This window comes from Bombus fervidus, chromosome 4, assembly GCF_041682495.2.
Source record: "Bombus fervidus isolate BK054 chromosome 4, iyBomFerv1, whole genome shotgun sequence".
In the NCBI taxonomy this organism is placed as follows: Eukaryota; Metazoa; Arthropoda; class Insecta; order Hymenoptera; family Apidae; genus Bombus; species Bombus fervidus.
In genome coordinates, this window is record NC_091520.1 from 9,229,132 (window position 1) to 9,252,779 (window position 23,648).

At 33.0% G+C, this 23,648-nt stretch overlaps 7 protein-coding genes and 1 long non-coding RNA gene across 15 annotated transcripts in view; 5 read left to right on the top strand and 3 right to left on the bottom strand.

The window, feature by feature from the left end:
- The window catches only part of LOC139986695 (cell growth regulator with RING finger domain protein 1), a 42,249-nt gene extending 29,997 nt beyond the window's left edge, over nucleotides 1-12,252 (bottom strand). Inside the window, exon 1 of the mRNA XM_072002222.1 lies at nucleotides 11,975-12,252. The gene's annotated coding sequence lies outside the window, so the exon portion shown is untranslated. The remainder of the gene's footprint in view (nucleotides 1-11,974) is intronic.
- LOC141445747 (uncharacterized) lies at nucleotides 390-3,251 on the top strand. Its single transcript, XM_074111697.1, has 3 exons — nucleotides 390-812; nucleotides 1,526-1,669; nucleotides 2,810-3,251. The coding sequence occupies exons 1-3, from the start codon at nucleotides 759-761 to the stop codon at nucleotides 3,104-3,106; spliced, it is 495 nt and encodes a 164-aa protein (XP_073967798.1). The 5' UTR covers nucleotides 390-758; the 3' UTR covers nucleotides 3,107-3,251.
- LOC139986595 (uncharacterized) lies at nucleotides 4,475-6,209 on the top strand. The gene is made up of 4 exons (XM_074111693.1): nucleotides 4,475-4,486; nucleotides 4,735-4,969; nucleotides 5,398-5,687; nucleotides 5,760-6,209. Exons 1-4 carry the CDS (start codon nucleotides 4,475-4,477, stop codon nucleotides 5,901-5,903), a joined length of 681 nt encoding a protein of 226 aa, XP_073967794.1. The 3' UTR covers nucleotides 5,904-6,209.
- On the top strand, nucleotides 6,778-11,351 carry LOC139986678 (uncharacterized). Of its 2 annotated transcripts, XM_072002185.1 has the most exons (8): nucleotides 6,778-7,081; nucleotides 8,298-8,726; nucleotides 8,810-8,860; nucleotides 9,025-9,117; nucleotides 9,177-9,326; nucleotides 9,381-9,924; nucleotides 10,179-10,620; nucleotides 10,909-11,351. In XM_072002185.1, the coding sequence occupies exons 1-8, from the start codon at nucleotides 7,021-7,023 to the stop codon at nucleotides 11,140-11,142; spliced, it is 2,004 nt and encodes a 667-aa protein (XP_071858286.1). In that variant the 5' UTR covers nucleotides 6,778-7,020; the 3' UTR covers nucleotides 11,143-11,351. The 2 variants fall into 2 exon arrangements, with proteins under 2 accessions (XP_071858286.1, XP_071858285.1); XM_072002184.1 differs by having other exon boundaries at nucleotides 9,177-9,924.
- On the top strand, nucleotides 11,471-16,329 carry LOC139986673 (2-oxoadipate dehydrogenase complex component E1). Its single transcript, XM_072002175.1, has 13 exons — nucleotides 11,471-11,702; nucleotides 12,645-12,934; nucleotides 13,067-13,286; nucleotides 13,394-13,743; nucleotides 13,832-14,053; nucleotides 14,132-14,289; nucleotides 14,358-14,625; nucleotides 14,702-14,909; nucleotides 14,972-15,384; nucleotides 15,454-15,574; nucleotides 15,695-15,883; nucleotides 15,948-16,033; nucleotides 16,098-16,329. Exons 1-13 carry the CDS (start codon nucleotides 11,531-11,533, stop codon nucleotides 16,203-16,205), a joined length of 2,805 nt encoding a protein of 934 aa, XP_071858276.1. The 5' UTR covers nucleotides 11,471-11,530; the 3' UTR covers nucleotides 16,206-16,329.
- Nucleotides 13,774-19,240, bottom strand: Sirt2 (Sirtuin 2). Of its 5 annotated transcripts, none has more exons than XM_072002217.1 (7): nucleotides 19,048-19,240; nucleotides 17,876-18,118; nucleotides 17,402-17,758; nucleotides 17,107-17,302; nucleotides 16,841-17,033; nucleotides 16,096-16,756; nucleotides 13,774-14,048 (listed from the first exon to the last, which is right to left on the bottom strand). In XM_072002217.1, exons 1-6 carry the CDS (start codon nucleotides 19,076-19,078, stop codon nucleotides 16,688-16,690), a joined length of 1,089 nt encoding a protein of 362 aa, XP_071858318.1. In that variant the 5' UTR covers nucleotides 19,079-19,240; the 3' UTR covers nucleotides 13,774-14,048; nucleotides 16,096-16,687. The 5 variants fall into 5 exon arrangements, with proteins under 5 accessions (XP_071858318.1, XP_071858319.1, XP_071858316.1 ...); XM_072002218.1 differs by lacking the exon at nucleotides 19,048-19,240 and adding an exon at nucleotides 18,619-18,759; XM_072002215.1 differs by lacking the exon at nucleotides 19,048-19,240 and adding an exon at nucleotides 18,386-18,536.
- A 475-nt stretch (nucleotides 19,241-19,715) lies between these two features.
- On the bottom strand, nucleotides 19,716-23,505 carry Hacd1 (3-hydroxyacyl-CoA dehydratase 1). 3 transcript variants are annotated; one of them, XM_072002239.1, is made up of 6 exons: nucleotides 23,271-23,505; nucleotides 21,393-21,435; nucleotides 20,555-20,672; nucleotides 20,251-20,486; nucleotides 19,946-20,127; nucleotides 19,716-19,869 (listed from the first exon to the last, which is right to left on the bottom strand). In XM_072002239.1, the coding sequence occupies exons 1-6, from the start codon at nucleotides 23,284-23,286 to the stop codon at nucleotides 19,790-19,792; spliced, it is 675 nt and encodes a 224-aa protein (XP_071858340.1). In that variant the 5' UTR covers nucleotides 23,287-23,505; the 3' UTR covers nucleotides 19,716-19,789. The 3 variants fall into 3 exon arrangements, with proteins under 3 accessions (XP_071858340.1, XP_071858341.1, XP_071858338.1); XM_072002240.1 differs by lacking the exon at nucleotides 21,393-21,435 and having other exon boundaries at nucleotides 20,555-20,643; XM_072002237.1 differs by lacking the exons at nucleotides 21,393-21,435; nucleotides 23,271-23,505 and adding an exon at nucleotides 20,898-21,381.
- Nucleotides 21,382-22,855, top strand: LOC139986716 (uncharacterized). Its single transcript, XR_011799703.1, has 2 exons — nucleotides 21,382-22,160; nucleotides 22,258-22,855. It is a non-coding gene; the product is annotated as an uncharacterized lncRNA (long non-coding RNA).
- Nucleotides 23,506-23,648: the final 143 nt, after the last annotated feature.

Consider the following 23,648-nt stretch of genomic DNA (forward strand, 5'->3'; position numbering starts at 1 on the left):
CATTTGTACACGTAACAATTCTTCTATTCCAATAACGTGGAATCTTTTCCATATTGTATCCTTTCGATTCTGTATCCAGGTACCGTGGTAATTCGTGAATTTTTGTACCTCTGAAGATCATCGCACGGTACTGACCTATGAAATTTTTGAGTTGTATTAAAAATTTACTTTCACCTTTATATCAAAAATGCATTTTACCATAGTAATATTTTCATAGATAATAATTGCATAATAAATTATTGTCGCGTTTAAAATTCTGATATTTTAATTAAAAAGTACCATTCCGTAAGAATACCCTAATTCGGTATTTATTTTACGTAATTTTTCATATCGCTTATATAGTACTGTGCATACACCATTTAAGCGATATGAGAAATTATGCAAAGTAAATACTCTAATTAAATGCATACTATCATAACGCTTGAACTTCCTCTAAACGATTTACGAGCCGGTTAGCAACGTTTCATCGACATTTACACTAGAGTAGTGGTTCGATAACGAAAGATCAGGGGTCGGGATTGATAAAGGCTGATAGTGGGCTCCGATAGACGTAAGTGGTCAGTTCCTTCGGTGTCGCAGGCAAATAAACTACAACTTTCCTCGTCTCGTGTTGCTTACACGTCTAAGAAACGCGTGTTGCTCATTCAGGAACTAAACGTCAATTAGTTAGACGTTTTGATAGCTTTATTAGATCGGATTTCTGTTATTTATTTGTGATTAACGAGTAATAATGTGCCACTGAATAGTTACTTGAAAATATGAACAGCGATGGGAATTGTCATACCAGGAAGTATAGCTACTTATTTGATAATGTGAGTCTTTGATTTCATCATATCTATTTCCTTAAAAAAACGTCTCTACTTTTTAAATTATTTTCTCAAGTTTTCTAGTATCTGTTCTATAAAGTTTATATATATCACAAATTTTAGATTTAGTGTTCGTATAAGAAATATCAAGTAGGAATAGTTAATTCATTTCGAAGCCAGTTCAAAAAACAAAGATTTATACTACCAGGTATGATCTCCTCGATGAAGTTAAACAAAGTTCATGAATCGTTAACCTAATCAATTCTTACACGACGACGTTTCGCTTCTGCTTCGAAAACACTTCGTGCAAATTCTATTTCGTTCATCTGGTCGAGGACCCGATCATTGTAGAATCGAGTGAAAGTTATCGTGAGTGCACAAAACCATTTCAAGGAGGAAGTTCGTAACATGCATGAAAAAAATAAACGCAACCAAAATTTTCAACACAATTTTTCACTTACGGTAGTCAGCAGTTACGAATATTGATTAGATTGTCGTAAAAGTGACGCTCAACGATTTATAATAAGTTTGACCTTGCGTTTGTTAAAAAATACGCTGCTATGAAATTTTATTATTGTAACGTACTAAAATTTAAGAAAATGCAATATTTAAATATAAATTCTACAAAACTCTATAACATAGCGTTATAGAAATACTATTGAAAAACCGAAACTGAATAAATTTAACGATTTATATATATATAATAATATCGTTGGCAGATGGTGATCGTGCCATCCCCCGGATCCATATGGGATTATCCATACTTGAACCAGGTCAGCAGAATGATGGGCTTGGTATATGGGACAGGACCAAAGCCTAAGCAAGATTTATTCCCTCCCAAGATTCGAATTCCAGAGACACATGTAATGTCCTCACTCCATACCCTTTCACCATTTGGATATTTCAGTACATTCACCCATAGCCTTTGATCGAGTAATATCACATCTTCCTAATTTTCTTGCAATTAATTTTCTAGAGAACTTTTGTATTCTGGAAAATGTCTCGAGACTTTTTCTTGTTTATTTTTCTTGATGAGAAATTGCATCGATTCTCTTCTTCTCTCTTTCTTTTTCTCTTTTAGCATACGTACGTACTATTGTACTCTGTATTATATATGAAAATGGAAAACTTGAAGAAGCAAGGAATGTCGTGGATTGCCGCTAAGCATCATTGGAAACGCGGTGCACACGTTCCTCCGCACAATCGAGCACAATTGTGAAATAATCAATAATTTGGAGTGGCTGCATCGTCACGCTGGTTGCATTTCAGGCTCGTTCAATTTATTACAAATTCTATTCACGGCCTCTACCCACGCTGAATATTTATAGATGCCGTTGGATCCTTTTTTCTTCGGCTCCTTTCTTCTACCTTTTTTCGAAAGAAGTGGAGGCCTGGTCAATTAACATACATTTGAGCGGACCGTTATGTTATGTTAGGTGGATGAAAATATACAAACGTGTTCCAAATTGGACTACTTCTTCTGTTTGACAAATAGGAAATTGTGGTGGCCAATCTGATTTAACTTGACTTTATACCAAAACCGCATTATACGTATTCCGTTTGGCTTAAAATAGAGATTGTTATTGAATTAACACCTTTTTTTCGTTTCAAACTCTCTAACGTTAATAATAGAGTCTCAAATATTTTACAATTCACATTATATAGATATGTATATTAGATCTCTCATTCCAGAGGACCGAAGCTATCTATATTATAAACAGTCAAACGAGTCATTTAAAATTTATTTTCTTATAGTGATTCCCCTTTTCGTTGCCGTCTTTTTCTTTTATTCCCATCCTTATAAATTCGCTATCTGAAACAGCCTGCAACGAAGAAGACTTTAGTTCAATTAACAGTCTAAGATTACAACTGCTTTATTACTGCTAAAATAACATTAATCGTTATCTGGTGACAAACATAAGTCACGATAACACTTTTGATAACATCCAATAGCTTCGAATAATTTACTGATCAATTTTATCCACTATTCGATGTAATTACAGATGGAGAGTCCATCGAGGTTCGAGTTGGCGAAGGCGGAGGTCCAAAATGCAGAAGAAACGGAACTGGGTGAGGTGAAGGTGACGCCTCCGATGAGCACCGTCGCGACGTCGACGCCTGTGCAGCCAGGGAGTATTCCGTGCAGAAACGGCGGCTGCAAGAGCTGGGCCAATCGCGCGGAATCGAGAATGGAAAGCCCTTGGCACTTTCTCAAAACTATCTTCCTTATCTCTGTAATCGTCGCTCTGGTTCTCTGGATAATCGTCTACACGTTTCTCGCCCAATATCGGATTTTGTGAAGCATTTAAGGGCACCGAGAAACTTGGATGGCCGATGTTCTTCCATTTGGAAGCGAACAAGGAAAATTTGGGTAATCCTTTGCCTTCGGTAACGTAGATACATGATAAGATGTCCAAGAAGATACTCTTTGAAGTATAAGAGAAAGCTAGAAGTGTGAGGAGAGAGAAAGGAAGATTTTTCTGTAGAATTCTGATACTTTGGTTGAATTCTCCATTTCCTATCGATGAATCCGTCCTTACGCGAAGCAATAAGTAACTCTGTGTTCAAGATCGTGGATTTGTGGAAGAATCATGTTATTTGCTCGACGAGCAAATGGAAATGTAAGAAACGTGTACTCTTTTGTGGACAGAAAGTTTTAGAAATTCAGAGTTCGAATTGCGTAAAGAGTATCTCGAGGCTCCTACTTACGCGAGCATATACACTCGCGATTATCGGTTCAACGATGAAAAAATTCCCAGTGTTGAGACACTCGACATAGAAAAAATTAGAGAAACTTTTGTAATGTACAAAGGAATCGTCCGCAAGTATAAAATTGAAATGATACTAGTCCCTGTAATATTTGTTCGAATTGGATATTTCCTTTTAACCAAATTAATAGTTACCACAAAATTATTGCGATTGTATTATACTAATATATTCCTAATCTCTTTATAATGTTATACATAAATTGTTTGATAGAAGGTATTCGATTATATGATATTGACGATTTTTTACTATATATTTGTATAAAAGCAAATTAATAAAGTTATCTTGCAGAAAACTTCTGAAGTCATTTTATCTTGCCCACGTATCTTGCTATCGATAATTATCGAAATCTTATTTAATAACTGATGCATGTACAAACATCTGTAATTCTTCTTTCCATTGCAAACTAACTAGATAACATCAAAATCAGTTTCTCATCAATACCGATAAGAACCTATTTAGAAATGCAAGTTTATCGGGAATTTAATCGTCTAGATTTTCATCCATCTAGTCTTTCAGACCGTCAAAGACAATAATTACAAAACAATTAAATATTACACTAGATCTGAACTCGAGACTTATAATTGCTTCCTGTCAAAGATGACGCATGCAAAAGTTGTTGCATATTCCACGTGAAGTTATCTGCGAATATATGACGCTCTACCAGCGGAATCTGTGCTTTTACCAACGACCTGCCCGGTACGGACACGATCAGAATTCCCAGGGAAGATTTATCGACGGACGATCCGAGAAGAGAAAAGACGAAGGACGATAAACACCGTTAATGCCCCGCGATCTCGAGGCTGTGTTTCGCACCTGAGTCAAGCGGCCTTCGAAGTGACATTTTATGCTTATACCTCGGTGTATCTGAGTCATACGAAGTCCGTAGGATCTCTGGTATAATGTTTACGAAGGTAAGAATTGTTTATATTCTTTTTCTCTCATGCGCAAACAAGGATGAATTAATTGAGTTCTTTTTTGGAATTTCTTTTTTACCAAGGCTATGTAACCTTATCTGTTTAATATGTATCGAGCAGAATGAATTCTTTAAATTATAATTTATATTTTAGAGTATACTAAGCTATTGGAGAAATATCTACTGTTACAAGTATTGTTCAACTTTATTATCTAATCTCTGTTTCTTTGGCAGCACAAGAGATAGATCGAGGATTCTCGTCCGACGATTAGGAGCAAAGTTCAACGTCTGGAAGTTAGTATTGTCGTTGCCTTAGCGACTTTCCACTCGAGTCCCGTGATAGATGCACCGACGGAAATACACCTAGCCAGCAATCTGAAGCGGGAAAAAGAGAGGACGATTGCGCGATATTTGGAGAGCTTCTTGTCTCACATTCGAGATCCTCAGGGCGGGACTTCACAACAGAATGATCCCGGAAAAGGTATGTCAGAAATATTTCCTAGAAAAATTTTACATATATATATATATATAACTGTCATATTTTTATGGAAATCGTAAAGTAAATAATTACAAGTTTCTACAGTTAAATTAAAGACAAGACATTTGAAATATTATATTATCTAGTTAATAACTATTTATGTATTCTTAGTTACTGACGTTTATGCATAATACGAGAAATTTAAATATGAAAGTGAAACATGATTTTGCATAAATATCCAGTTTACTTGTTGTTCTCCTTTCGTTCGAGAAACTTATAATTGCCCTTACCAGTTATATTTTACGACGCAGAAACATAACATTATAGAAACAACCGTTAAGTTGTTCAGATATTCCCGTTTTCATGAATTGTTTACAACTCGTTTGAAAAGCTTTTAACCTGTCTTCCTAATTAACAAACACTATCTATAGAAAGTGACGTGACAAAGGAGAATGCAACAGTGAGTGAATCGTCGAAGAAAGAAACTACGAGTGTGCAAAATCAGCAGTCGAATAAACTACGAGGTATAGAAAACACCGTAGCTATTAGACTGACAGCTTTTGATCATCCTGGATCTTCGAAGTCGCCACAATTTAACAAGATACCTATCTCGAAGCCTGGTCCTAGTAAAGTGAAGAGCACTCAAAACAAAGCAACACAAATGCGTCAAAATTTAAGTACCCAAAGACTACAGGAAAACGAAGACATCGATGACGATGACGTAAGGAATGGGATAATCGTGACTATAATTTGCTTGTTTCGTTGTTTTTTTACGAATCTTGTTACGTTTTAGTCTTCGTTGGATATAGAGAATGTTGGAAGACCACAAAAATATGTTCTAGTCGGATGGGACACCTTTCGTTCTAAGCTGATGATCACTCTACTGGTTCTTCTCGTTTTATGGGCAGTCATCTATTTTCCTCTGATTAGAATCTGAAATTCGATGCAAAAATAATATTTCTATCATTCTATAAACATACTCTTCAGTGTATTTTAATATAAATATACAATGTATAACATATAATATACATATATAAAGTGAATTTCTAAAGTCTAATCAGAAATAAATAACTGGTTCGTATTAGACGCAGACATACAGAATGTTATTCGTTCATGTGTAATAGAGCATTTCTTTAAATGTTACTAAACGGTAAACTTGTTTGTCACGGACCGCGATTATCGGAAAACTCCGAAGTGTAAATATGTACATACTTTTTCTACAAATAAAGTATCATTTCTTTTATTGAACGATAAATTCTTCTTTCCTAAACATTATCATATAATTTTGTAAATTTCTGAAAGATTTCAAAGTTTATTTTTCTATATTATTAAAATTTGCTACACCTTCATTGTCACTAAAACTAGTCTATGCTCACTAGCTAACAGATATCGTACATTATCTTTCAAACTCACAAGGCAAACTTCCGACACTTTCTACAGCAACCGTTCGCGTATACCGACAGCTAGTAAATCTACTTTCGATTTCCTAATTTAACTCGATTTCGAATCGCCTGTTATCTTCTGAACCTCGTTAACTTATTCGTAATGCGCTCTCAACAAGCTGATCGTCATCGCTGTGTCAATAAATCTAAATAACAAGAAGATTCATCATCAACTGACTCAACAAAAGTTTCAATAGCAAGATAGAACCAATCAAAAGCACTACAGAATCTACAAACAAACAAGATGGTTCAAAAGACACATTTTAATCAGTTTGTAAATGTCAAAACGAAAAGACCAGTTACCAGCAGTCGAACGAAGGATCGTGAAATGGAACGCAGAGTCAAGATCAGGGGCTGACATCATCCTTCCAAGAAAATCGATTCTTTTCAGTGTAAAAAACGCGATGACCGTGCAACGACCTTAACTAGAGTCTTGCAGACGTGCCAATGAGAGGCGGAGAAGGCAAGAGGAAAGTGTAATCGGCTGGAAGTGGCTGATTCCGGCGCGGTAAGGCTTCAGTTCGTCTTAAAACGCCCACGTAGCTCCTCGACGCTCTCGATTCTATTACGTTGGAAAACGATCCTCAGGATCGTTTCAATCATCGGAGAACCATGAATATCAAAAGTGTGCCCGCTGTTTTCTTAATACTTGGCTTGTCTCTGATATTTATCGGTAAGTGAAACATTTATTTTCTGTTGATTTTCCTGAAATGAATTTTTGAAGAAATAAACAATTTGTTTTAAGCGTTCTTAGAGAGATTCAATTGGTTGTACGTACCTATGTGTAATAAGTGTTAAGAGAATAGGATGTCAAGGAAACAAAGCAAATTTTGCGAAAGTGAAGGGGACTACACTTAGATTTCTGTTTCGTGTTTTCCGAGTTGCGAATCGCTTAGAGTGAATGAAAGTTGTGTCCTACTTGCGTAAAAATGACTATTATTCTAGAAAAGTAACTTAAAAAGTTGATATTATTCGAAATATTGTAGAATTTGATGATTGACGTAGTTTGTTATTTACTTTCTCTTCCGAGAAAACACTTAGTTCAGTAAGACCGTATTATACAATGGTATTACTTCAATCGTGTTTACTAAATAATCGTGAATACAAAAATAAATATAGAAATATATAGAAACTGATAAATATTATAGATAAATTATATGACATAAAATAACAATTATTACGTAACAATCTTAGAAAAGCGTTGTTTAAAAAAATTATTATCTTCTGCAACCAAACTACGTGATCCCGAGTTCCAGCTAAACATTCCGTTATGCTTATTTCGTTCCTCTGCATATCGTCAAGGTTATCGTGAGTTCATGCTCACACATAACTATACTACACTATTATTGAAATCGGGGACAAAAATGTAGAATTTCAGAGCAACTTTAGTATTTTTAAGATAAGTCATACAACAGAGACTCGATACAGAGAAAGAATTGAAACTATGTAATCAACGACGTAAATTCTCTTAATCTCGATTCTTTTATACATATACACATATATGTGTGTGTATGAGTATATATATGTAGAGAGAGAGAGAGAGAGAGAGAGAGAAACAATAAGTACATATCGATACATCATTATTCATCTTAAGTAATTATTATTCGACATCTCAAGCAAATAGCCATGATCTTTTTCTATCAAGTGATTCTAAACATATTTTTAATTCTTAATTACAATTTTTCCATGTAAATTACCATTTCAAATTGTTGAAGATCAAAGAAGAGATCTTTTATTGTGGGAACTTTTATTATAAAATCTGTGGACAAAATAATGATGTGATTATTTACAATTCTATAGTAATAAATCTCGCAATTCCTAAATAATCACACGAAATTCCTGTTCCTACCAGCCATTATTATCCATTCTAATTTTAATTAAATTTCTAGGCGACGCAGAAGCAGGATGGAAATTCTGGAAGAAGAAGGACACAACCACAACCACAACTGTTGCTCCAACAGTCGCAGATCCAGTACAAACGAAACCAAACGCGCTACCAGGTGTAACACCTGTAACAAACAAACCTACGGGAAGTCCAACGAATGTTGGATCAGCTGTTCTTGGAGCAGGTGACCCTGGATTAGCGATCGGAGTTACTTCGACTGGAGGAAAGATAAAAGAAAATGCTCGACCAAACAGACCTAACCCAGGAACGGAAGTGGGTCTCGATTTCCCGGCACCGAAACCAGGAAACCCAGGAGTCGGTGGTAACACTGGTAAAGGATACAGAGATTGGGCTGTTGATCTTACTGGAGCTGGAGAACCCGGAAGACAATCCCCGAAATTGCCTAGTGAAGGACCAGCATTAAGTTCTGGAGGTTAATTGATCGATATTATAGAATTTCTAGATAATTTTCTTAAATATGTGAGTTTGTGAGAATTAATCTGGTGAACTTTATAGGTGCCAAACCGAACTCTGTACCTGGAGGCACGGCACAGCCACAAACACCAGGTAAAAATTAATTTAATGACAATTTTATACGGAAAATAGAATAAAATACGTATATAATGTTACGGAGAATTAATTCCATCGCTAGGTATAAATTATCGTAATACTAGTAGGTAAGAAGGAGATTGATAAAGATTTATTAATATTAATTTGGCTACGTGTTCCAGGCGCAAGGCCAGAAGCGAGTCCTGGAAACGCACCATCGCCACGGCCTCAACAACAACCTCAGCCTCAGCCTCAACCTCGTCCACAAACACCAGGTACATACTAATATGTGGAAGAAAATAATTTTCATCCTGATATATTTTTTTATTTCAAGGATCACCTACACCGGGCTCTAAGCCAGTTGTTGCACCAGGACAACCTCAACCATCTCCGAATCAACCTGCAGCTGGAGGCAATCAAGTATCTTCGTTGTTCGTAACGTTAAAACCAGGTCCAACGCCAGCACCATCTAGACCAGGAAGTCCTGGTTCTCTTAATGCACCAGGAAGTCCTGGTTCTTTTAATGCACCAGGAAGACCTGGTTCTCCTAATGCACCGGGAAGTCCTGGTTCCCTTAATGCACCAGGAGGTCCTGGTTCTCTTAATGCACCAGGAAGTCCTGGTTCTCCTAATGCACCAGGAAGTCCTGGTTCCCCTGGAAGAACTTGGGCTGATGTTGCTGGTGGTGGCAGCAGATCTAACTCACCTACACCTGCTCCACGACCTGGATATCCAAATCAACCAAATTATCCAAGCCAACCAGGTATAGGTCAATCTCAACCAAGACCATCGACACCGACTCAACCTGGAAGAACAGGGCCATCCACAGGAGCAATAGCAGGTGGTGCATTAGCAGGTGGTGCACTAGCAGGAGCAGCTGTAGCAGGAACAGCAGCAGCAAATAAGAAAACCTACTCTAGTAATCCTACTTTTAGCAAAGGAAACACTATCACTGATGAAGACTTGGAGAAACTTTCCGAGGCTCTCTTCATTAAGGATAACAATAATGCGAACAGATATATCACGCTGAATCTACAGAAGAAAACAAGCAGTAGTAGCACAACAGATGACGCACCACAACCGTAAGCTTTTAAAATACAAATGAAAAATATTGGAGGCAAGAGAGTTCTTATACACTACAGCAAGAATAGGTGGAGATTAATAGAAAAGCATTAGGCATCAGGAGGATCTATTTTAAAAACATTTTTTTAGACATCGCTAGAATTCTAATTTGATGGTTCTTTGAATTTCTAGATAGTATAGTTCGTGTAACTACAGACTAGTTTGATTTGCCATGTTCTTTTATAGATTCCATAAAAATAACCTCCACTTGCAGGTTGTTCACGATAAACGCAGAAGCATACCAAGGTCCCACGATTCAAAGAGTGATATCGATCTATGATAATTACAAACCGGAAACCAATGTAAATGAGCACATAAGCCCGTTGCAGAGACAAGAAGAGAGTCTCCTTGTAGACACGTTCCTCAGCACGAACGTGATGTCCTACGCTATGAGATTTTTAGCGGATAAAGGACAAATTCGCAAGGATTATTACGAATATAAAGACACGTTAAGAAAAATATGGTTTAACTTGTTCTCTAGAGGACAAGGAAAAATTGGTAGCTCAGGTTTCGAGCATGTTTTCATGGCAGAACTTAAGAGTGTACCATCTGGTACCGAAGTAGTTGGTTTGCATAATTGGATCTTCTATAGCAAAGAGGAAAGCAGTGGAAAAGCAAATTATGCTGGATATTTGAACAAAGTTGACCTTGGAGATGTGAGTTAATTTTTATTCTGTCAAAATTATTTTTTTTTTTTTTTAATCGTAAGATCATTTCTTGATAAATTATTTTTGAAAAAATGTGAGGTTTTTCTACTTAATAATAGGCTCATTAGTGAAAAATGTTGTTAATGAATATATAATGGATTCCATTCCACTTCCAGCACCTATTATCATTCGTACAATGACGTTTGTCTATTGTTTCTTTTGTGGTATTTCCAGAAAACTATGACTCATACTACATGAAAAGTTACCAATTATATTTGTATGTGTTCGTTCTTTCAGAAAGCATCTATCGTCAAAATAAGAACGAAATATAATGGATACGATAAACCGGTAACGGCACTATTCGTGGGTACCTCGCCTGAACTGGAGATGGCACTGTACACGGTGTGCTTTTACGCGAGACCAGAGGGAAATTGCCCGGTGTCTCTCGGAGGAACGAGGTTCAACATTGTCACCTATAAATTTAAATACAGAGGAAACGATCTGATAGGAACTGCTTATCCAGATATATAATTTTATCAAAATTTCTGTTTATATATTTAAAAACATAGAATGTAATTTTGCGACATGTTCAAACGAGAGCAATAAAAAATGACATGTATACAAAAGTTGGATTTAAATATAATTTTATATGGAGAACGACATATTTTCTTATTAGCGAAATTTGTATCAATACTCGTTACATTGAATAAATTTTGTTTTTGAAATATTATTGAAATAAACATCGTTTTGTATAAGTCGACCGTTCATAATACATATTTATGATATCGGCAATCTCAAGTAAACAGATAACATTGAATAATGATCTGTCGAAAGAGGGGGGTAAGAGTATTAAACTCACTTGGGCACTGCGATAGGGAGAACTGCCAGTTAAGCTGTAGATTTCATAACGAAAACAAGAATGCACGCATCTCTTCGAATATTTTGTAGAACCAAACACCCATGCTTTCAATGGGCAGACAAGCATCCGGCTGTGAGGTCTATAAATTATCGATTAAAAATCTGTACGCGACTCTATAACAGTGAAAATGGCGTCTATGGGTACAGACCAAGGCCACAAAAACACTTTGAAGGTATTTCGAATATTATTTTTCCGCTTGTTTGAAACAATAAGTAAAAAATAAAAAAATAATACAAATTTTAGCCAGCATTTTGACAAAAATTTGAAATTCGATACTATATTGATATTTGCGACAGGTTTTAACGAACAAACTCATAATTCGAATTCGAAAACTAACTATTAATATTCCCGCGTTGTGTCGCTGGTGAGCTTTAATATGTTTCATCGTTGTATCTTCAAATTGAGAAAGAAAATGCATATTTTTATAAAATAAATCATTCTTACCTTGCACATATCCTCAGATTTTGTTATCCATGTCTTCAGCATGAGAGTAAAACGTGAAATCACACTAATCACTGCGCTTTAACCACAAAATACCAAACTGAAACTTTGAACACACGCACAACACTTACATTCCCCGCTTTCTCCCAAGCAACTGCCCAACAGTTGCGTGAAAATCTCTTACCTATGTGCGCATCGCGCATGCGCAGTAAATTTGAAGTTCAAATTCCTGATGTCCAGTTTTAAAAAAATAGTACAAATATAATCAGAACTCGACATATCTGAATTCCATTTTTAAATAATAAGAGAATATGAAATCTAACCTTTTTAAATATGATTCATTTAAATTCATATAAATATGTTGATCATATATTCTTATGAAGTTATTATGCGTTTAATATATTCCTTTCAATATCGAGATATTTATTGCAATGTTCATGTTACTTAAAGTATACTTCCATATTACTTGTAATTAATATGGAAAAGCTTAGTGTACTAATCTAGGGTGAAGATAATAAACGCGACTTGGAATATTTTTATTATTACGCAAGAGAGTAACCGATAACGTTTCGCAATAATGTAAAAATGATTTAACATGTACATATGATAAAGATAAATATTAACTATTGGTTTTTATCATTATTTTTCTTTCTATTCTTCCTCGTATTGTTAGTACCAAACGAGTACCTGGAAATACGATCAAAGAACAGCAACTTCTATAGACTGATTAGCGCCTATAGAGAATATGGTCATAAACAAGCTGAGATAAATCCTGTTGCGACAAAAAAACCAGTGCCATTGGCAGAGTTGAAACTAGAGAGATTCGGTTTAAGTTTGAATGATAAAGTTCCATTCAGGGGGATTTTATCAATGGGGAAAGATGAAGGAACAGTAGAAGAGGCTTTAAAATTTTTGAACGAGACATACACTGGCCATATAGGAGTAGAATTTAGCTACTTGGAGGTAATATGTAATTGATCATGAATAAATTTAAAGCAATTAGAGCTATTAGAATAAGTCGAATATTTATTTATTTAATTTATTTCTTTATAGAAGATCTGTATAAGTACCTGATTTCTATTACTGTCTACACAGACGGAGGAGGAAAGAGAATGGTTCGCGGAGACCGTAGAAAGAAGTTCAAGGGAACCCGTGACGGACGAAACGCGAATCGGCATCGCAACAGAAATGTTGAAGAGCCAAACTTTCGATCAATTTTTGGCCATCAAATTCGTGAACTTTAAGAGGTACAGTGGCGAGGGCGCTGAGAGCATGATGGCCTTCTACTATGAATTTTTTAAACTATGTGCCAATGGTAAATAAAAATGTATCGTTAGAAAAAGACTACATGCATCATCTCTTTATTTATGCTTTATCGATTCAAGATTAAATTTATGTATATTCAATTAAATGAAATTGCAGATGATTTAAAATACATTGTAATTGCCATGGCCCATCGAGGTCGACTAAATTTTCTCACGGGAATGTTGAATTTCCCACCGGAAAAATTATTTCGACAGCTACGAGGATACTCTGAATTTCCGGATAACGTGAACGCAACTGGTGACGTGATCAGTCATTTTGTATCTTCCACAAACCTCGACATTAATCGGAAAAGCCTCCATGTTACGGTATTACGAAACCCTTCACATTTGGAAGCTGTGAATCCTGTTTCCATGGGAAAAACTCGAGGAATGATGCAAGCAAATAAAGACGGAGCATATAGTGAAGATGCGAACGCTCAATGGAGCGATAAAGTGTTAAATATTCAAGTAAAACATTTGATAATTAATCAGACAAAATTTAAAGTAGAATTGGAAACAAATCGATGTACTGAACTTATTTCAATTTCTATCCTAGGTTCACGGAGATGCAGCTTACGCTGCTCAAGGAGTTGACCAAGAATGTTTAGCATTATCCGCAGTTCCTCACTTTGAAATAGGTGGAACAGTTCACTTGATGATCAATAATCAATTAGGTTTTACAACTCCAGCCTCCAGAGGTAGATCGTCGAGATACTGCACGGACTTAGCCAAAATGATCTCCGCTCCGGTGATCCATGTAAACGGAGATGATCCTGAAGTATACAAGATAGAATTTTAATTTCTTTCTATATATATATTTAGTTAGTAGTTTTTTTTTAGTCTTCAAATATCGTAGATGGTTATCCGAGCTGCTAGAATAGCGTTCAAGTATCAACGAAAATTTAGGAAGGACATTTTTCTGGATCTGAATTGCTTCAGGAGATGGGGTCATAATGAACTAGACGAACCTTCTTTTACAAATCCTGTTATTTATAAAATTATACATAGCCGTCCGTAAGTAATTCTCAATTATAATAATAGGATGTGTCGAATCTAATTAACTTTACTTTATTTTCAATTAGATCAGTACCAGATCGATATTTAGACAAACTAGTAAAGGACAATGTTCTTCCAATGGAAAAAGTCAAAAATATCATCGAAGATCACAAGGCCAAATTGAATCAAGGTTTGAATGAAGCGGATAATTACATCCCACAACCTACGTATTTTGCAGGCTTGTGGAATGAAATGCAGCAGGCTGATGCGAGCGTGACACAGTGGGACACGGGAATTGATTTAAGCCTATTGAGGTTCATTGCCGAAAAGAGCGTTCACATTGACGATGACTCGGTGAGAACATATGTTATACAATAAATGCTGCTCATTTTCCCTAGCTAATTGAACGTACTATTTTATCATGCAATAGATAATTCATCCCAAATTATTGAAAAGCCACGTTCAATCTCGATTAAACAAAATAGCGAGTGGTGAACATTTGGATTGGGCTACTGCCGAAGCTTTGGCAATTGGAACTTTATTGTATCAAGGGTATAATGTAAGAATAAGCGGGCAAGACATTGGTCGTGGTACCTTCTCCCATAGACATGCCATGCTTGTTGATCAATCCACTGGAGGTATTTACGAAATGATTCTAATCATAAATTAATAAAAGTCTTACCATCAATCATGATTTTAGATATACATATTCCATTAAATTCAATGGTCGAGGGGCAAACAGGAAAATTAGAGTTAGCTAATAGTATTCTGTCTGAAGAAGCAGTCTTAGGATACGAGTATGGCATGAGTATAGCTATGCCAACTACCTTAACAATATGGGAGGCACAATTTGGAGATTTTTTTAATGGAGCACAGATCATGATCGATACTTTTGTAACCAGTGGTGAGGCAAAATGGATGCTAAGTAGCGGATTAACGATACTTTTGCCACATGGTTACGACGGCGCTGGTCCTGAACACAGTTCCTCCAGACTTGAAAGGTTTTTACAACTTACGGACAGTAACGAAAATAAACCTGATGGTGATAATGTTAACATATGTGTGACAAACCCTACGACACCGGCTCAATACTTTCATCTATTAAGGAGACAAGTAAGATCCTTATTCTAATAGATCCTTAATTATATTTTTAATTTAATAAATTGTCTTTATTTCCGTTAGATGGTAAGAAATTTTCGAAAACCTTTAATAATAGTGGCTCCGAAAATATTGCTGCGCCATATCGCAGCAACCTCGCCGATAACAGATATGCAACCACAAACTAGATTTAAGACCGTTATAGGTATGTTGAATACAATAAAAAAAATGATCTCTCCCTCTCTTTCTTTCTCTCTTTTTCTTCATCTTTCTCCCTCCTTTAACTATATTTGACTCCAAATGAAATAAAATAATAATTTAACAGGAGATGAAAAGGTAGAAGAATCAAAAGTGACAAAAGTAATCCTTGTGAGCGGTAAACACTATTATGCTCTTGATAACTTTAGAGAAAGTACAGATCAAAAGAATGTAGCAATTATTAGAGTCGAGAGTTTATGCCCTTTTCCAGTTCAAGAATTATTGCACGAGATCGATAGATATAAATACGCCAAGAGTAAGTTATACGAAATAAATTGCTTAAATATATTTTAAAATATTAATATAAATATTTCCTTAAGCTTTCATATGGAGTCAAGAAGAACCGCAAAATATGGGAGCGTGGAATTTTGTCAAGCCTCGATTCGAAAATTTATGTGGCAGACTAGTAAGTTAATAATTTAAGTAATATTTGAGATACATATTTGTAAAAATAATTTTGTGACTTACAGATAAAGTACAGCGGTCGTAAACCCATGGCTGCAACAGCTGTAGGTGCGGGAAAGTTACATCAGCAGGAAGCTCAGGAAGTAACCGTGAAACCCTTTAATATGAAATGAATTTTGTATTGTATTGTATGTTTTACTCTGTTTTATTTATATATATAATTCAACTGCCAAAAATCACATTTATTTGCATAACATCATTATATACTATATGAGGAAATAAATTATTTACATATCATTGAGCGATCATTATTGTAATGGATCAACATTATTATTAATAAGATATATCCATGACATGAATGTACTATCAAATGCTAATTGTATGAAAAATTACTTGTTCAAAAATTATAATTCTCACCATTAATTTAATATAATATACTATAAAAAGAAAAGATAACATAGATACAAGTAAAATAAGGACTCTTCAATATCGTCATGATAAATGTTTAACATCCTAAACAATGTTTTTACAATTCCTTTGAAGTAATATATTATTCATCTATATAATTTCTTCGTCCTCAAAGAAATAGCAGCAAAATTAAATCCCAAGTAATCTAAAAAACTAAATTTACATTGTAATAAGACAATTGATGAGCTTAATCCTTATTGGTATGTTCTGCACTTAAACGTTCATGTTCTTTTTTTATAAGATCTTTTAATTCATCCTAAAATAGAAAATAGATTTATATAAGACATATTTCTGAGTTTAAAGCACACTAAAAATATAATTTAAATTTAATGGAACATACGCCCCAGCCCAACTTTTCAGCTAATAATTGACAGCCAGTATCGCAATCACCTAACCAGGCAACATCACGACCGCCATGAGAACTTCGTGTATCAAAGATCAAGCCATGTCGCAATCCTAAAAGTCGCGATAAGCGATCTTGCATACCTACTTTTTCTTTATTGATAAGTAAGCGCGGACAATTGGGTCGCACCCTTCAAAGAAATTGAAATTATAATTAATTGAATGTGGAGAATGAGGGAAACAATACTTGTAAATAATACATACCTATCTACTAAAGATGCAAAAGGCTGCACTACCAAACTTGATCCCATAATTATCAAAAGATCTGCTTGTGCAAAATCCCGATCGATAAGGAAATGGAAACGTTCGGGTAACATTTCCCCGAAAAACACTATATCAGGTTTTACTACACCTTCGTTACATTCTTCACATTTTGGTATAACACCTTCCATAATTTTTTCTGAAAATAGGTACTGAGGTTTAAAGTATATATTCAACTGTAACAATTATGATCTTACTGTAACATTAAAAAATATATATAAGAAGAAAAAAGTTGTACCTTTCATCCATGGAAGAGTATATGGTGCTCTACATTTGAGGCATCGACCAGTATGAAATGTACCATGAGCTTCTACTAATTTTTCAGGAGGTAAACCAGCCATTCTTTCTAATGTATCGATGTTCTGAGTGTAGTGTCTCAAAAGTAGTCCTTTTTCCCATAAAAGACGAATGAAATAATGGGATGGTGTAGGTTTAAAACCTTCAGGTAACAATTCTCTTGCAAGCATAAAGAATGGTTCAGGATTTTCCATAAAGAAATCTAACTCAAAAATAGCTTGAGGATGAGGTAGATTATATTTCTCTAAATTGTGATAAAGACCACTTGATGGTGATCGAAAATCAGGAATTCCTGCAGCTAAAAAACATAAGAAATAAAAGAAGCATTTTTGTGCAATATACCTAATATATATAATTCAAGATTATATATAGATATACAACTAATTCAAGATTAGGAATATTTCTTAAAACATACATGTGGAGATACCAGCTCCAGCCATAGTAATAATTTTACAGTTTTCAGTTTCTTTTATATAATCTACAACTCCATCTATATTAAGTTCACGGAGGATTTTTTGCTGCGATTGTTCATCATAATCTGATGAATCAAAAAGTTTTAACTTTTGTGCCAAATATTTCCGAATCTTTTCCATATCAGAATCTTCTACCTCTTCTTGTTCTGAAGAACTGTTTGTAGCCTCCTCATTTGATTTCTTCTCTGATACAAATAAATGAACAATATATATAGCAATATACAGATTAACGCTATAAATTAATGTAATATTTGTTAGCAAAACAATTTGACAAATAAGAGTAAATTAAATACTTTAAATTTTGTCACATATTTATATATCACGACTGTCTAGTTCCTATTTTTTTAAAATGTAACATGTTTAACCTTTGAAATAATAACATTGTTAACCTTTTGAAATAATAAAAAAATAATAAATTTAGTGTAGGAAACAAAGACATTTAGATAAGTTACTTAAAGAAATAAATTCATTGTACTCGTTGTAATAAAAATACATAAATGCAGATTTTCGCCAGAGTTGTTGACCGAGTAATTGCCGCTGACGGCTAATTAAAGGAAAAATGATCTGCGGAAACATTTTGACACACTGCAATCAGACATCGTGATGTTATAATTATAATTTAACTCAATAAAGACACGTGTCATTTAACAATTACCAAAAATTTTACGATAACATGAAAATTTACTCTGAGATTATAACAATGAGTGTAGAACAATAATTTCACTTAATTCATTTTACCATCTTATTTAATTAATAAGGTTTCAAACTCTTATGGATGACAGTTAACCTCTATCGTCATCATGTTTCACTTATCTGCGTTTATTAGATAAATAATTTGGATTATAGTAAATATATAAAAAATCAGTAAGCACTGTAATACCATAATAAAAGATTCTGATTTTGTCATTTAATAATGTTTCGATATTATAAGTTATGAAATTAAGGATTTCAATTGAAAATTTATTTAAGTTTTTGCTTTTTAAAAAATGTACGTAGTGAAGCAGAAAATTTAATCTTGTGAATTTTATTAAACAATTAAATAAAGATTATAAACTGATATACAAGAAAAATTGAATTTCATTATGTAAGACAAATGACAGTTTGAAAACGTTACCTTTTTCCGTGTCATCATTGCGTTCGGACATGTTTCTAAATTCGTGTAACTTCTTCAACTAATGTTAAGTAAAATTACTATCGTTGTCACACTAAAGAAATAATGTTATTCATATATTTACTTGTGAATATATGATTAGAATAGGTTATCAAATGACTCGCGTTCGATTAAACTCATAGAGGCGGCAATACTTTATGATTTTGTATTTTGTTTTTTTATTACATATGTATAGTGAATGATATTTTTGCAAATTATAAGTATTACTTCGAGTAGCTATTCCTATAAATAATGTAAATAATATAAAATCCTCATTTTTTTAAACTAATATACATGATATTTATTATCTAACTAGTAAATCCTATTTAATAATATGATAGCATGGTATATACATAAATGGAGGGGATACTACAGATGATCTTTCTACTCATGAATTTAGAAATTGAATATTTTATAATAAAAATTATATCAAGTAATTTTAAATGTTATTAAAAATGTTTAATATTTTATGATAGTTGATTCATAATTAAATAATTTTAATCTTTATTCCTAAAAACTGTTTTAATCTTATTAATGTTATTATAACTATGTAATAATTTGCTTATAATGGATTATAATACATTACAAGGTATATAATTTCCAGATGGTATTCTAAATCAGGAACAGTCATTCTATATATTGTAATATTTATTTTTACCATAAATATTATAAAATATTAATAAAATATATCAAAATTTCCTTTACATTAATTCGCTTTCTTGGATGTTTCACCTCCTATAATTTTACGTCTTTGAGCAAACATATGCAAATATAATTGCGGGAAAACTGTAATATAAAGAAAAAAAATTATTATATAATCAATACGTGACATAGTACAATAATGCATTTTTCAGAAACTTACGAGGAATATATGATAGCATAATAGTTATAAGAATGAAATAATAACTAAATATGAAATTCCATGAGTTAGGAAGTTTGTAACTCCAGAATTCTGGATGAGAGTTTGCATAATTTACAGCTGAATATATGCATAATAATTCTCCAGTTACACCTATTGGGTATAATACAATAAATAACGTATATCTGTAATAATTAAAACATTTCAATTTTGAATACTGAAAAATATAAATTATTAATAAATAAAATATTTAATAAATAGATATTATTTATTAAATAAAAAATCTATGATGTGATTAAATTACATACCTTAGCCATGTGAGAAAATAAGGAACAAATTCATTGAGATTCATATAGTAAAACAAATATCGAATTATTTCTGTTATTGACCATGCTAAGATGGCTAATGGAAGACCATGAGATGACGCCGCATAATTATTTGGAGTTGCCAATAATACACCACTCACAACTATAATACGACTAAACACTTGAAAAGTTGTAAGTACAGGGTTTGATTTAACTAAACCAGTTGCAGCATGAATTATCTATAATAAAGATATGCTTTATTAAGCAATCTTTTATGAACAAAACCAAGATGAATATTATTACTTACCTCTAAAAGAGCAGCATGTTGAAAAATAACAACAGGCCATTTAACATTCTGCCACAAATTTGCTTCTGTCGTAGAAGAAAAATCATTCACTACAAATTTATAAAGTATATAACTCCAACTGCAAATATACATGACTATTTAAATATATTTAACAATATGCTCTATAATACCTATTTTCATCTCAAAGTTATTAAACATACTTTTCAATTAAGATTAGATTGTTGAAAATTACAGCAGAAATTACAGAAATGTTAATTAGTGAAACTTGGATAACAATAAAATGTTTTTTCTTATAATCATCTCATTATAATTTAATGAAAGCGAGGAAAGTAATAATACTTACCCAAATACTTGTAGCAAATTATAAGTCTTTAAATACAATAATCCAACGTTATTTGATTTTTTCGTTTTCATATTTATATTTTTTAATTCAGTGTGACTTTACTTATTTATAACAGCAATAATAAATAATTATTATACTTCTATGTGCTTTTCAAATTCATAACTCGTCGGATGTACAACGTGAACTGACGATTACGGATAAAGTCAAGTATAGTATGTAAGTGTAGTACGCTACTCACACATACATACATATTTACATATGTATATACAGCATTTAACCCGAGCAGGAACGTAACAATTTTCTATATAGCTTGAATTTGAAACGACCTAATATTTTCTTATTTGTTCTCTGATACTTTATAAATGATAAAATTTAAACAAATTGACACATGATTAATGTATGATATTTAATTAGTTTGTGAAAATTAGAAATTTACTTTTAGGAAAAAGGTATAATACATTGTGTAAAACGTGTAAATTGGCGCAATATTCTTACCTTCTACAAACTTCACCTTGATAATTAAGAATAATTCCTAAAACTGTAAAAATGTTAATGTGAATGACTTTGTCCCTCCGATGTTAAAGAAATCCAGCACAAAATGCAAAACTATATATAGCCGGCCTCAAAAATATTTGGGCACTTATAAATTGACGTTAAAAAGGCTAAAATAGCAGTTTTTTTTAATAAAAATGTAATATTTTATCCGATTCCTTTTATTCAATAATATGTCTTAAACAGTCTAATCTATTAAAAATCATCTCGTGTGAGTAATCGATACTATATTTTATTCCTCTATTAGCCTCTGATATACCCTATCTTCGCCAGAAATCTTATACATATAATCTTTTTTAATAAAATGGCTGACGATTTTGTGAATTTCTATTGGCTCGGTAACTGTTCTGCAGTTCGCGAAATAACACAGATTGTCACACAGTCAGGTCGTGAAACTTTAGACATGCCGCACATCGAAAAGAGAAAGACATTGCTCGAAGGGGGGATCATATTTCCTCGCTATATCGTGACAGAGATTTTAAATAAAATACGATTGTAGCGCAGAAGATCGTTGTTGCGTTGTGAATATCTGTAATTTCTGGTTTATATTTTCGACTCCTGCTTCCTTTCGTCATAGATTAATGTTTCACATCTAAACCTTATTCGAGAGATGCGCTTTAAAATAATGAAAACCGCACCAATATCCGTCCAGTGATTCTTGAGATTAATCCGAATATACAGACGCTTTTCGGAAACTTTATTTTATACTGAGTATGTATAGATTAGACGAATTTAATCATTTTTCTTTAGTATTTATTGTTGCTTTTTGTTTAACTTATATTTGTAATATGGCCTAATATTCTTGCAGTTAATCTTACAGAAGTATGACTAGAAATATGGAATGATCTGGACCGTAGAATTAGTAAAAGACAACAATAAATAAATAAAGAAAAATGGTAAATTTGTATAATAGAGGAATAAAATACAGTCTCGATTACTAACAAAACATAATCTTCAACATATTAAAGTGCTTAAAATATGTTATTAAACAAAAAGAGTCTCGGATATATATATCAAATTTTTATAAAAAATTATCAGTTTAATTAAATTGTCTGAATATTTCTGAGACATAAAGACTCACTTCTATTTACATCAAGTAGAATATGAAGTTGTGCTAGTGTCTAAATGTTTTCGAGACTGACTGTATGTCCATATATGTACAATATGTACCACTACGGTCTACTTACGTGTTATGTTTTACTTATATACGTCAATATAAATGTAAATTATAAAATTAATTCAATATTAATATGTTAATGAACTGCCATTTTCTTTCTGAATTTATAAATCAATATTGACGTAATAAATCGCAAGAATAACATAGCAAATAAACGTGTTCCGCATATATAGATTTGTATACCTTAAATTTTTTAATATCTATATCTATTAAAAATATAATCATATTAGTAATAAAAAATTCGAAGTATTTAGAGAACTATTTAAAAAATAAGTATTTGAAATATTTAATATTTCCTTAATTATTTGTTAATTTTGATCTGTAATCGATTATATTACATTCTTATGAAGAATTGCAACATGATGTTTATGTTTTTCTATCGAGGTTTTCAGCACTATGATATTCAATGTTTTAATTATATGTATTAGTAAAATGTTTAATGATATTTATAGATTTTAGTTCAGAAAAGGGAGTTACTATACAATGCGGGACGAAATGATAGGACACCTTACATACCTATTTGTATATTTCATGTAATTAAAAAATGAAAATATACATATAATCTTAAGTTCATGACATACAAGAAAAAAAGTTAGGAACATAAATTTGGGCTGTATTTGATTAGAAAAAATTATAAGACTTATTTGACCTACTTTCCATTCTTACAATTTCTGTCAGTAGTTATTCGACTACGAAATAAAAATCTCTTTCAGGGTTTCCTGAGAGATTGTATCGTGATTGATTATGTAATATCACATTACGACTCCACTGTATTATTTTGTGAATTTAGGTAATTGCATAATTTTTTAATCATAAACCAATCATTTCTTCAATTTTCTACTGTTTAAGACGTTTTTCACGATTCATAGCTATTTCTTCTTTTTTTTTTAAAACACCACTAAATTATGAATTTGGATAAAGCTGCGTAGTTTCGTAGACTTCACTCGTCTCTTGCTTGCTAAATGATCAATGTTTGTTTGTCGGGTCCGTGTGACGAACATTACCCGAGCAGGTGCATACCG

Excerpts from the sequence above, each read along its gene's own strand:
- LOC139986673 (XM_072002175.1), top strand. The coding sequence starts at position 11,531 with ATGCACGCATCTCTTCGAATATTTTGTAGAACCAAACACCCATGCTTT. Across the intron at positions 14,626-14,701 it reads TTCACATTGACGATGACTCG|ATAATTCATCCCAAATTATT; the intron begins GTGAGAACATAT and ends ATCATGCAATAG. Across the intron at positions 15,575-15,694 it reads TAGATTTAAGACCGTTATAG|GAGATGAAAAGGTAGAAGAA; the intron begins GTATGTTGAATA and ends ATAATTTAACAG.
- LOC139986595 (XM_074111693.1), top strand. Across the intron at positions 4,970-5,397 it reads ACAGAATGATCCCGGAAAAG|AAAGTGACGTGACAAAGGAG; the intron begins GTATGTCAGAAA and ends CACTATCTATAG. Across the intron at positions 5,688-5,759 it reads AAGACATCGATGACGATGAC|TCTTCGTTGGATATAGAGAA; the intron begins GTAAGGAATGGG and ends GTTACGTTTTAG.
- LOC141445747 (XM_074111697.1), top strand. The coding sequence starts at position 759 with ATGAACAGCGATGGGAATTGTCATACCAGGAAGTATAGCTACTTATTT. Across the intron at positions 813-1,525 it reads ATAGCTACTTATTTGATAAT|ATGGTGATCGTGCCATCCCC; the intron begins GTGAGTCTTTGA and ends TATCGTTGGCAG. Across the intron at positions 1,670-2,809 it reads TTCGAATTCCAGAGACACAT|ATGGAGAGTCCATCGAGGTT; the intron begins GTAATGTCCTCA and ends ATGTAATTACAG.
- Hacd1 (XM_072002237.1), bottom strand. The coding sequence starts at position 20,968 with ATGAAAACGAAAAAATCAAATAACGTTGGATTATTGTATTTAAAGACT. Across the intron at positions 20,673-20,897 it reads AATTTGCTACAAGTATTTGG|TTGGAGTTATATACTTTATA; the intron begins GTAAGTATTATT and ends GTATATTTGCAG. Across the intron at positions 20,128-20,250 it reads TATTTTCTCACATGGCTAAG|ATATACGTTATTTATTGTAT; the intron begins GTATGTAATTTA and ends TAATTATTACAG.
- LOC139986678 (XM_072002184.1), top strand. The coding sequence starts at position 7,021 with ATGAATATCAAAAGTGTGCCCGCTGTTTTCTTAATACTTGGCTTGTCT. Across the intron at positions 7,082-8,297 it reads CTTGTCTCTGATATTTATCG|GCGACGCAGAAGCAGGATGG; the intron begins GTAAGTGAAACA and ends TTAAATTTCTAG. Across the intron at positions 9,118-9,176 it reads ACCTCGTCCACAAACACCAG|GATCACCTACACCGGGCTCT; the intron begins GTACATACTAAT and ends TTTTATTTCAAG.
- Sirt2 (XM_072002215.1), bottom strand. The coding sequence starts at position 18,509 with ATGTTTCCGCAGATCATTTTTCCTTTAATTAGCCGTCAGCGGCAATTA. Across the intron at positions 17,034-17,106 it reads TTTGCATCTTTAGTAGATAG|GGTGCGACCCAATTGTCCGC; the intron begins GTATGTATTATT and ends ATTTCTTTGAAG. Across the intron at positions 16,757-16,840 it reads CTGAAAAGTTGGGCTGGGGC|GATGAATTAAAAGATCTTAT; the intron begins GTATGTTCCATT and ends TTTCTATTTTAG.